Here is a 12,339-nt window from a genome sequence, read left to right as displayed (position 1 = left end):
ATGAGTTACAGGTCGTGTGTGTTAGGTTGCTGAGGTGAGGAGAGTGAGAATGACCCCGCATGTTTTTTTTTATTTTTAACCAGCTGATTAAGGTTAATGAGGAAGGTACTGACTCACTTAATGTATGAGTTGATGAGGGTAGATGTTCAGGTACTTATGAGGGCATCTGGTCCTCTTCGGCTGCGTAGTTTTGATCTTGAGTCATGAGGGTGAGTGAGTGGGTACAGTATTAGCCTCAGTTATGGTGGAGCCTCTTGGGAATGCTAAGCGGACGGCCCATAACGTTCACCATCCTTCCTAGCTATGTTTTGTTTTTACTCCCAGGTGGAAATTTTATATCTTTCTTAACATTATATATTCTTTTCCCAGGTGGAAGAGCGACGCCGCCTTCGGTCGTCTCAGTCGGTGGTTCGCCATCTACTCAGCGTATGCGTGGGGCCTCGCTGTCCTCATCACCTCCGTCGCCTTGGCCAGGGACTTCTCAGAGGGCCTCCAGGACTCCAGCCTTCCCAAACCTAACTTCGGCCAGGGGAAATGTTGGTTCTCAGGTGAGTGGCTGATAGGTGATACTTCTTCCTTCCTTATAAATGAGAGAGAGAGAGAGAGAGAGAGAGAGGCATCTGTTCAAGATTATTTTAAAGGCCGTTTGACGAACTGGGTGGTGATGTATCGTGCCTTCGTTTCCGTTTTAATTCTTGTTTTACTTCAGAAACAGGTGTACAGGAACAGGTATAATTACAGGTACAAAAGACTATCACGGTACAGGATCATAGAACATACGAAGTGAGTGACAAAAGTTGGAATATGTACAGAGATTTCTTTGGCGAGTGTAACTTCTCACTGTCCTTCGATTTTCACTCCCGGGTATACAGTCAGTCGCTTGAAGGAATATTTAATAGCTGTCTTAAGTGTGCACCTTGTAAGACGCCGGTAAAATAGTGTACTGAGAGGAGGAGGAACACCTGTCTCTTCCTCCTGGGTCTTTGTCATGATAACTATACAGTACCTGCCATCACTCACCTCCCAGACCACCAACAACACCCCCACATCCTCCTCTTGATAATTCCTTTGCTATCAAGAGTCTCCCCTGTGTGTGTTAAGTGCCTCCCGAATCTAAATATCTCTTGAGCGTTTACCAGAACCTCCCAATGAGAACTCTATGTAGACGTGATATTCCCCAGGCGTTCTTGAAAGACAGCCTTACCTACCTATGTACTTAGAAGACCCACCAGATATATATAGCGGGGAAGTACGTGGTCGACTGGTCACTCAGGGTTGGTGGCTACCTACCTTGGCTTACGTGCGAGAGAGTCGGGTTTTATGAGAAGAAGAGTGGAGGGGATGGAACCATTACCTAAGTTTTACGGCGGGATGTGAACATGTTTATCGGTGTAGGGGATGGGGGACGTTCAGGTAGAGAGGTGAAGAGGACCTGGAAGTGTGCGGGGACCTATACAGTACTTACTAGTGTAGGAGGGAGGAAAGGTGATCAGTGAGAGGCGTGAACGGACGGGAGGAGATGGGATGGTGTGTGTGTGTGTGTGGGTGGGTGGGGAAGGTTGAATGGGTTGTTTGCAGAAGGTAAGTGTAGACGTCTTGTAAGAAAGAACCATGATTATGTGAGGAGGTCGGGGGGGGAGGATTGGGGAGAAGGAGGTGTAAAAATGGAAAGAGGAGGAGGAGGAAGGAAGGAACAGGAAAGAAAAGAGAAGGAGGGACTGCACGGAAAGTTGGATACGATAAGGTGAATTGAATAACGGGGGAGGAGAAAGAGTGAATGAAAGACGGAAGAGAAACTATGAATGAGAAGCAGAGACGAGATGAAGGAAAGAACGGGAGGGTTTGGGAAGTGGGAGAGACGGAAGGGATGAAGTAGAGATAGAGGTAGAGGTAGATGTAGATGCAGAGACAAAGGAAAGGGGATATGTAGTTAAGGTGTTGGTTCCGGAGGGGGAGAGGATGACCCTAGGGACACGGTGGCACACACACACACACTACCACCACTCTCGTTTGTGCTCCGTCAATCTCTTGTTGAGGAACAGTGTTGACTAACTGATTGACTGTTTGATTGGTTAGGTAGTTGACTGATTGATCGATTGATTGACTGACTGATCGATTAACTGATTGATTGACTGGTTGACCGACTGATTGGCTGAAACAACTTTGACCAGCCAGCGTATACAAAATCATTGATCTTGAATAGAATGGGTGACGGTCGATTGACTACAACACTCTCCTCCCAGGGTCGACCCAGCTGTGATTATGTACCTGACTTTAGCTGGGAGAGAAAATATAAAACAATCGGGTATAATTCAGGCCATATTACCTTACTTGTAAATGCAGTGTGCTGTATCCAGTGTACCCATAGATTACCTTCGTTTATTCATCCACAAATTATTAAATTTTATATCACCCTTTCAAGTCCTTTAAACAAAACCTTACAATAAAAATAATACCAAAATAAATAAAACCTTTAAGAGGATAAAGAATTTTATTACGAGTTAGAGCGATATTATTAAAGAAAGTCTCGACCCAGGGTACTGAGGTGATGGGGTCTCATCGGGTAACTCACTCTCTCTCTCTCTCTCTCTCTCTCTCTCTCTCTCTCTCTCTACTATCTGAGACTTGGGCAGCATGAGACAAGATGAAGCGGTGTTTGCCCTGTTGGTGGCGCATCACGAATATATGCACATAAAAAAAAGATACTTACAAGGTGGTATTTTTCTTTCAATGATAAGATTGTGGTGTGTGTGTGTGTGTGTGTGTGTGCCATGCCTCCAGTTACTACACTTTCATCAGTACCTTCTCCCCCACGTCTTCAACCTCCAAAGCACATCCCTGCTGGAAGATTCTCCTTCCCTCCCTCCCCCCCCACTGGCTTGTCAGCAGGGCCTATCAAGGGTCCCCCGGCTGCCACCCTCACCCACGTTACTAGGCGTACATTCTCTCTATGCTACTAATTACTATACAGGTAACTTCCTATGTTGACCCAGTACTTGATTTATCTTTACGAGCGCTGATCATTACTTATGTGGCCACTACATCTGCCAGAGACCCCTGCACCTGACGCCCACTTTTCTCCTTCTTGACCCACCTCCTTTTCCTCCCACCCTCGCCTCCTTTCTCCTTGACTACGCCTCCTTTCTCCTTGATCACGCCCCTTTTCTCCTTGATCACTCCTCTTTTCTCCTTGACCACGCCTCATTTCTCCTTGACCACGCCTCATTTCTCCTTGACCACGCCCCTTTTCTCCTTGACCACGCCTCCTTTTCTCCTTGACCACGCCATCTTCCTCCTCTCCTTTACGACGCGCTAAAAAATTTCACCTTGGATAACCCGGTAAAGGATGCGCTTTTAACCTTGATCATTGCGACTACATGGTCTGGCTTCTCTCCTGACCATGCCCCCCGCCCTCCCTGACCACACCTCCATTCCTCCCCTTGCCAAGCCCCTTTCTCCCTGACCACGCCTCCTTTCTTCCCTAACCACGCCCTCTCTTCCTCCTGCAGGTGACGAGGCGCTCATTATCTTCTTCTACGGTCCCACCTCCGTCATCCTGGGCATCAACGTCGTCCTCTTCTGCGCCTCCGCCTACAAGCTGTGTTCCCTCAACAAGAGCACTGAGGCCAGGATGTTCCAGTAAGTGATACAGGCTCTCTCTTTATATATATATTTCTCTATCTCTATCTCTATCACTCTCTCTCTCACCCTCTCTCTATCTATCTATCTCTAAGTCAAAATCATTCACTCAGACTCATAATTCTCGTCTCATTCAGCCATTGTTGTCGCCAGGTCTGCCACACGCTTATCGCTGCTCATTTGTTGTTCTGTGCATACTACAGGGCCTTTGTTTATGAGGTGGACGTGTTGTTGTTTAATGTGGCCAGGGATTAATGCAGGTGCGAGGTTAAAAAAACAATTAATTTATTTAGGTACTGAAGGTCTGCATAGTCACCAAGATAGATAGATGCCGTGATGAACACCCTCGTCCCAGGGCTGTTAGTGTCTGTCTTGCATAAATACTTCAGTACACCAACCTCTCCTTAACCCCCACCCCAACCTGTCACCTACACCCTTCCGCGTCTGTAATTCTCGATTCTTGCCTTTCATTTATCTTTATTTTTATACATTTTTGTTATGCTATTCATACATTTTCCTAGTGTTTCATTTCTGAGTTCTTTTATTTTTATTTGATTTTGTTTTATGTTTCGAGTTTTAGTAGATTTTATCTTTCTTTTTCACACGTCTTCTCCCCGTTCATCTCTCTCTCTCTCTCTCTCTCTCTCACAAAATGAAAGTCATGGTGCTGTTCATTTATCATGCCTTCATGTGGGCTGAATTATTCATCTCTCTATCCCCTAAATGCTTGGCGATTCACTGAGGGAGGGAAGGAAGGGTGAGAGGAGGAGGATGGGCTGAGATGACCATATAGCGTTTGTTGTGATTCCGTCTCTTTGTTTACCATATCCAGCTGATCCTATGACGTGTGGCCTCTACTATAAATATTATTCTCCCCCCCCTCTCTCTCTCTCTCTTCCTATAAACTCTAGTCACTATACTGTGTCCACTGTATAATTCCTCTCTGTTGATATATCCACAGCTCCCTTCCTCCCTATCACTCCCTCTCTCTTTCTCACCCTTTCCGCATCACCCTCCTTCCTTTCCTCAGACCCTCGCCTCCCTTCCCTTAGCCTTCCCTTACCCAGTCACCCCCTTTCACCCTCTCCCTTTCTTTCCCTTTCTTCTTCCCTCCCTCCCTCCTTCCCTTCCTCTCCCTCCCTTTCTCCTTCCTTTCCTCCCACTTCCCTTCCTCTCACTTCCTCTCTCTCTCTCTCTCCCTACCTCTCCCTCTATATCCCTCCTCCCTCCCTCCCTCTTGCCACCACCCGAGTCTTGCTATACTTTTCACTTCGTCTGTCACAGTTCCTGTTGCCTAGATTGTAATATAAATGTGCAGCAGTGGACAGAATTCCCTGGATATTCTGGGTAATAAGTGAGGTGTCCTTAAGACTCTTGTAATGTTATTAACCACTTGTATACTTGTACTGTTTATTAGTTATAACCTGCTGTACTACCGAGAGCTTGTGTGGGTGAGTGGGTGGGGTGTGTGTGTGTGTGTGTGTGTGTGTGGTGTGGGTGTGTGTGTGTGTGTGTGTGTGTGTGTGTGTGTGTGTGTGTGTGTGTGTGTGTGTGTGTGTGTATCTGCCTCTGTTTCTGTCTGTTTTTATCTATCTGTCTGTCTGTATATGAGTATTTTTATTTGTTGTTCGCCCCCTTTTCCTTTTTTTGGTGTATACAGTTTTCTTCCACTTATCTTTTTGTTGTACTTCCCTTCTGACTGTTCCTTCCTTCTTTCCTTGTCATTTCTCTTTCCTTGGTTAACCTTGGTCATGTAATAACATAAAAAAATCATGAAAAAGTAAAGAATGCCACTTCTAGTTCACCAAGTTGCCGCTAGAGGGTTATACTTTTAGTTCTGTGTACCACCGTTGGGAGGAGTCTTTGTTCCTTCCTCCCACAAACTATGTATTACTGTCCCGCCTCTTCTGCTATCCTCGCTCCACCCATTTAATCACAAGGGAGAATTCTCTTGACCTTAGCAACAGCTTAAAAGGCCTCGTCTCTTCCTTACCTCTCCCGTCCTTCCCACTCCTCTATCTTTATACCCTTCCCTTCCTCTCTTCCTCCTTTCACTCACCAAGGCCACACGCTATCCCCATTCCTAGCCCCCTGACAGATGCACCTCATGGTAGGCCTTTGTTCACTCTTTACCTTCCAGTTTCAGAGTATCTCATCAATCTAAATCTGAAGTCGTCCTTACGTAACACACAGTGACTCCTGGAATAGTATATGCATAGTCGTAGTCTTTCGTCCAGGTCACACTGTACCCTGAACCAGTAAAAAGCAATTAGCCACATGAACTACACAGTAACTACCCAAGTCGATACGATCATAGAAAATGGGATGTAAGGTTGATTGACCTGTCGAAACCCTGCAATTGTTGTTTATAAAGAAGCTTTGTTACGACTTGTTACATAACTGCAATCTCGGCGGACTTACAGTAACAAGTTTTAAAACAAATCTTAAAGGTACTGGACCGTTAAGCGAGGTTGTTGCTGGACTGACTGGAGATAATATATAACGTGATATAAACTGTGTCGTGAGACCATCTTAGCTGGCACAAACAACAGATGCCTCAGGAACTTACTGAACGAATTATTTCCAACTGAGAGATATAAGCTTGTTTCAGGCGCTGGTAAGAGTATCTGTTTACTTTTGTTACGAGTTGGGGATTTAGAATATAGTTAAAAGTCTACCCAGATCCCAACAGGCAACAACAAAAAAAACCCAAAGACAATCGGACTATAAAAGGGTAGACAAAGGATGCGAATTTTTGTTGTGTATAAGAAAGTACCATAAATTCCTTAACAAAATATTCAGCTATCTATAATTTACCCTTAACCATACTTAACCTAAACATTAACAGTAAATACATATTTATACAACATACAATAATTTGAAGCAAATACTTAAGTGCGGAGCTGAGATGGCCGACGAGTAAGGCTGAGTATTGTAGAAGACGGTAGGTAGTCACTGTGTCGTAGGTTTCCAGGATAGGTGATCCTGTGGTCACTTCCCAGAGTGTACTGCACTCTCCTCGAACTCGAGCTGACAAAGAAGACTTGGAGGAGGTGACCAACAACCAGGATATGGAGAAGGGAAACCCCGGAGTGGTAACTAAGACGAGTCACACTCGTGTCTCGTCCCTAGATGGCGTTGCTCGTGGTGCTGGGTAGGTAGATCAGGACAATTGGTGGCGTGGTTCGTAACACTTTGCAGAACACCTGGAGGAGGTTAGTGAGGTGGGAGGAGGAGAGGAAGGTGGGGTGGGGGGGAAGAGGAAGGGGGTCAGTGTTGTGTAGATGTGTTTGTTGTCTGTATAGAGATGTCATGTTTGGGTCTAGATCTTCATCCGTTTGTACAATACTTATCTGTGGTAGAGCGAGGGAGGTTGTGTAATCCTGCATGCATGACTTTTAATCCACCCATGTTTGTCCGGTTATCTCTTGAAGGTCAACACGGTGAGGAAGTAGACTACATTACTCAGTGACAAGTTGTTCTGTGTCAGGTAGGTATGTGGTCGTCCCCTCATTACTATGACCTCTAGTATGTGGTCGTCCCCTAATCACCTCGTTACTGTAACATCTGGTCTGAAAAATTGGGCCTTCTTCATGTCTTTATCCATTACATCATTATTAACATCTCCTTTATTGTGTTCTTCCTCAGGTTCAGTCTCTACCTGAAGCTGTTCGTGCTGATGGGCGTCACCTGGATCTTCGAGGCCATCTCTTTCTTCGTCCAGCGAGAGACCAAAAATTCCAGCGGCAACTATGTCTGGTGAGATACATTGCCTCTATTAATTATCCCCTATATCCTTCCTTCTCGTTATATAATTATCTCTCTGGACAATCTCTCACGTCTCGGACTCTCACCGTCGGCAAGTACTAAGTCTGGACACCTGCTGAGCGTACCTGAATATGCGCCGATGTTCAGATACATTCAGGAGCCTTTTTCCCCCTCCCCCATCCTTCAGATCCCTCCCGCCTCCCCTCCTTCAGATCCCTCCCGCCTCCCCTCCTTCAGATCCCTCCCGCCTCCCCTCCTTCAGATCCCTCCCCCTCCTTCAGATCCCACCCCCTTCCCCAGATCCCACCCTCTCCCCCAGGTACAGTTGTGGACAAAATTTCCTGAACACTTGACACAGAACTCACTATGCCACTGTGTTACTGAATCTATTTACTGGTTTATAAATTACCAGTAAATATAATAGAATGTAAAGTAAAGAGAAGTTTTTTTCATTAACCTTCTGACATATTTCTCAGTCTAAGTTCAATTCCATTGACCTTGACACAGCATTCTGGGATTTTAATACAGTTTACTTAACCCTTAGACATAACTCCAGGTCAAACTCCACAAACCTTATAACCTTATTTGTGGCATTTGTGAATGTTAATTAACCTTTTGACATCACTGTATTGATATAACTTTTTAACATTGGTATATTTCACACTTTTGTCTAAACATTATCTCTCTACTACTGTTCCAGGCTGGTATTCGATCTGATCAACATCATGCAAGGCCTCATCATCTTCCTGGTGTTCGTGTGTCGGCGAGCAGTGTTGGTGCGTCTGTGTGAGGTGTTGTGTGGCGTCTCCTATGCCAAGACCAAGTTCCCCACCCACTACCAGAACACAGAGGTCGACCTCACCAACAATGAGATCAAACACTCGGTAATCTGAGGGGTCGAGCGAGGTGGATATTTTGTAAAAGTTTATAAACGTTGAGATCTTTCATTGAAGGTAGGATTTACTACTACTATTATGTGCTATTACTACTACTACTACTACTTCTACTTCACCGCTGCTGCCAAAAGCCAAGATATGATAAGGGAGAGAGAGAGAGAGGCTATGAGGTGGTGATGACCCTGCTTCATGGCCCCGCATGAAAAGTCATCGCCACGGTGATGATGAAGATGTCGATGATGGTGATGAAGATGATGATGATGATAATGATGGTGGTAATAATAATAATCATGGTGATAAAGATATTGACAATGTTGACATTAATGAGGCTGGTTTTGTAATTGCAAGTGAGGTATTTCACTCATCGTAACCAGAACTTAGTGAGTGTGGTGAGTAGCTCTGTACAATGGTGTGAAGAAAGAGGAGACAGTGTTGGCAGTGTGTGTGTGTGTGTGTGTGTGTGTGTGTGTGTGTGTGTGTGTGTGTTTGTGTGTGTGTGTGTGGTTTACTGACTGTGTATAAATAATCTTAGAACCAAAGAAAAAAGTTGAGTGGGAGGTTTATAAACAGTGTGGAGACAATAATCACTATGTTCAGTATCTTGAGACAGTCTTTGTTATCCTGTGTCTTCTCTGTAAGATCTGGTACAATAATATTCTTGGGAGTTAACTGCAGGTCAATACTTAGAATTCAAGTTACCTTCAATCTCAAGTATTTAAAATAAATTGTCCATTGTAAGAAAAAACCTAATCTAACCTTGGTTATTGTAACATCTGAGACAGCAATGCCAATAACAACGATTAGGTGATGTAGTTTAGTGGAAAAATCTTGGTACAGTATTAGTAAACATTGTGAAACTTTGTAATACTGAAGGTAGGAGTTTCCTTATAACCATCTTCTGAAGGTAGTTATATCATGACCTGAGAACTGATAAGTGGCTAATTGACCTGGATCCACACCTGACACACTCACACAGGTAGACAGAGGTACAAATGTGACTATTTTCTTGTTTGATTTGCTTGCTTTTCATGTACATAAGTTGGTCTTGATTTATTAAGAAGAAAGTCATACAGGTGAGACTTCAAAACCCCCATTATTAATATTCTATCTCATGAAGTTTTTGCTCACTGGATGCTGGGACCATCACCAGGTCATGTATATTATAATATTCCTCCACCAGTGTTAAATTGTCATCACCTGTTAATCTTTATAGGTTACATTTAAGTTATAGTTTCATCTCCCAGATCAGTTCCCGACCAGAGTAATAATTATCACTCACAGGTACCGTAATAACACTACCATTATCAGATCTAAGTTATATTACATGCCCATGGTTTTAAATTACCACACTGTAAAATTAATATAAGACGGAGACTAAAAATAATGGCCAGAAAATCACTTGTTTGGAAAATGGCAAAATCTACCATTATTTTTTTACCTGTAGAAAAGGTGACATTGGCTTATAGTCCATGGGCAGTCATGTATGTTCTCCTCAAGAATGCTGAATGAATCTCTTTGTGACCTTTTCAACTTAAAAACATGTTCACCAGTGTAGATATTGTACCCTGTATATACAGTAGTGCTTAGAGCCAGTAAGAGATCTATATGACCATCACTGTTAAGAAGGTGGTAAGATCGATGTGTAAAGAGGAGATGATGAAGTATAGAGAAGAGAGAGAAAAAAAACTAGGTAAAGTTGCTTGCTGATGAGTATAAAGGTTTTTACATATGAGAGGAAGTTCTTCAGACAACACGACCACTGTAATCCCGACAGCTTGTTGTGGAGTTCCTGACATATGTGATGTAATAATGACCATGACTTAAGCACTGTAAACCTCCTCTGGCAGATGAATCCTTGCTCCAGTGTTACAGACGTCTCTGTTTCTATCATCTTGTAGCAGTACTAGTGAGGCTGTGTATGTGTGTAAAGAAGCAATGGCATGTGTACTATGAGAGCTTGTTGTCACTGTGTGATATGGAGGACGACTGGACACACACACACACACTGGAGAGGAGGAGGAGGAGTGCTACAGTATGGTCAGGTGTGAGAGGAAAGTGACCCTGATTCAGCAAATTGTTTACAAGTGACTGTTACCCCAGCCAGTTAAGGATCCTGAGTGCTGTAACTGAGAACTGATAGAAACTTTTGTCTGATTTTGTTACATAACTAGATAAGAAAGTAGTGGCACCAGTTTTAACAAAGACCAACACAGCCAGAGGATCATACCTGGTGCCTGATTATCATTAACTAAAGGCGCCGACCATAACTGTTCATAAGAGCATTTATCATATTCTTTTTTATATTTATTTACTTAGTATCTGTTTTTAATGTTCTCTTATGTTAATATTGTTATTGTTACTTTGTATATGAATTTGTTTAATGTATTATGCTGTAATTTTCATTTCTCTTCTTCTAATGAGCCAGTAAGACATTTTTATGCCCTGACAAAAGATGGACGTCTTAAATTTTCCTTTCTTGTTTCTAACTTTCTTGCACATTAATTTGGTTCCACAAACTGTTGTCTTTAATGCAGTAACAAATCAGTTGAACAGTAAATATATTTTTTGTAATGAGGTACTCCCAGACAGGTGTGTTAAGGGTACTTTATTACTACAGGTAGGAGTCATTACAACCCCAGCCTGGACAAAATGCAGTCTCAAGTTCAAAATGTTGTAATAATTTTTCGAAGTTGAAGACTGAACCTGAGATGTTGTAACTCAGATTAAGAAAATCAACCCAAATGTATAATGTTGCAACTTAAGGTTTTGAGGAGTCGCTGTTATAACAAACCAGTTTCACAACACTGTACTTGGTTGGCTGAAATATTAATATAAATTGTGTATGTATAACTATATAAGTCAAGAATCTTCACATCAATAGCAATCAATACCTGTTATTATAAATTTAGAAGACCTGCAAGTACATTCACATTTTAAATGACACACTCACAGTAAGTTATGAACATTCTAAATATTTTTCTGCTTGTTGATGAATGCCATTGATCAACCACATTCTTATTAACTGTGCCCAGCTCACCTCGAACAGGGCTGTTATCATAGCAACACTGATAATCATGTTGGAACTTCAGTGTGTGTAATTCTTGCTGATTATTCTACACACTGTAGGTATCCTAATGTAACAATATAAAACAAATTATACAGCTACTATTGTTTTTCTCAATGTTCATTTCATAATACTGTAAATCAGGTTAATCAGGGCATGAGACTTATATGTTATTACAATGATGAATGTGAGAACACGAGGAGGGCGAATCATTTACCTGTTTACACTCACCTGTAATATTTTAACAATTAGGGCATCGAGTTTTGTGTTACAGGTGTGTCTCTCCCTCACAACCTTGCTATAACTGCAACATGTTGTACTTATATGTGATTATTTTATGCTATGGTTTGCTGTATGTGCATTGCATATAAACTGATTTACATGTAGTGACTTGTTTCATAATCCTCTTAATAATAATGATGATGATAATAAGAACACCTAGAGTTTAATCTGTGTTATTAAGTGTTGTTTGTTGTAATATTTAAGGCCAAGTGAATAGTGCTTAATAACCTTGGCTGTTGAAATACTTGTACAGGTACAGTCAGGGTCAAAAGTCTTGATCACTTTGCAATACCTGGCATCTACTTCCGAGTTATATATATACAGTATATGATTGGGATATACTAATAACACTACTTGTCATCACATATTATGCCTGAACCACAAAATGGGATAAAACTCTCCTTAATACCTAAGATCTTCGGGTACTTACATGCCAAATACTGTCAAGTGCTCAAGACTTTTGACCCCGACTGTACAAGGGCTGGTGTACAAGAACCGGTATAAAAAGAGTGGTGTACAAGGACTGGTATACAAGGACTTATATGCAAAGGTTGGTGTACAAGGACTGATGTACAAAAAATGGTACACAAAGACTGGTGCACAAAGACTGATGTACAGTAGCTAATAAAAGTTCCTGTGCATACTTAGTGAAACAATATGAGACCATGGACGAGAGGTATTAAGATATGG

At 42.5% G+C, this 12,339-nt stretch overlaps 1 protein-coding gene across 2 annotated transcripts in view; it reads left to right on the top strand.

Annotated features, from left to right (window-relative positions):
- LOC121871070 (G-protein coupled receptor Mth2-like) overlaps positions 1–11,753 on the top strand; it is a 74,217-nt gene extending 62,464 nt beyond the window's left edge. For both annotated transcript variants that reach the window (XM_042373185.1, XM_042373184.1), the window contains exons 6-9: positions 370–548; positions 3,510–3,639; positions 7,288–7,398; positions 8,108–11,753. In XM_042373185.1, the coding sequence (XP_042229119.1) occupies positions 370–548; positions 3,510–3,639; positions 7,288–7,398; positions 8,108–8,300 (613 nt within the window). In that variant the 3' untranslated portion in view covers positions 8,301–11,753. The remainder of the gene's footprint in view (positions 1–369; positions 549–3,509; positions 3,640–7,287; positions 7,399–8,107) is intronic.
- Positions 11,754–12,339: the final 586 nt, after the last annotated feature.

Source organism: Homarus americanus, unplaced genomic scaffold (genome assembly GCF_018991925.1).
Source record: "Homarus americanus isolate GMGI-L3 unplaced genomic scaffold, GMGI_Hamer_2.0 scaffold52512, whole genome shotgun sequence".
Taxonomy (NCBI): Eukaryota; Metazoa; Arthropoda; class Malacostraca; order Decapoda; family Nephropidae; genus Homarus; species Homarus americanus.
The sequence above is the reverse complement of the archived record's forward strand: the minus strand, read 5'-3'. Positions and strand labels throughout refer to the sequence as shown.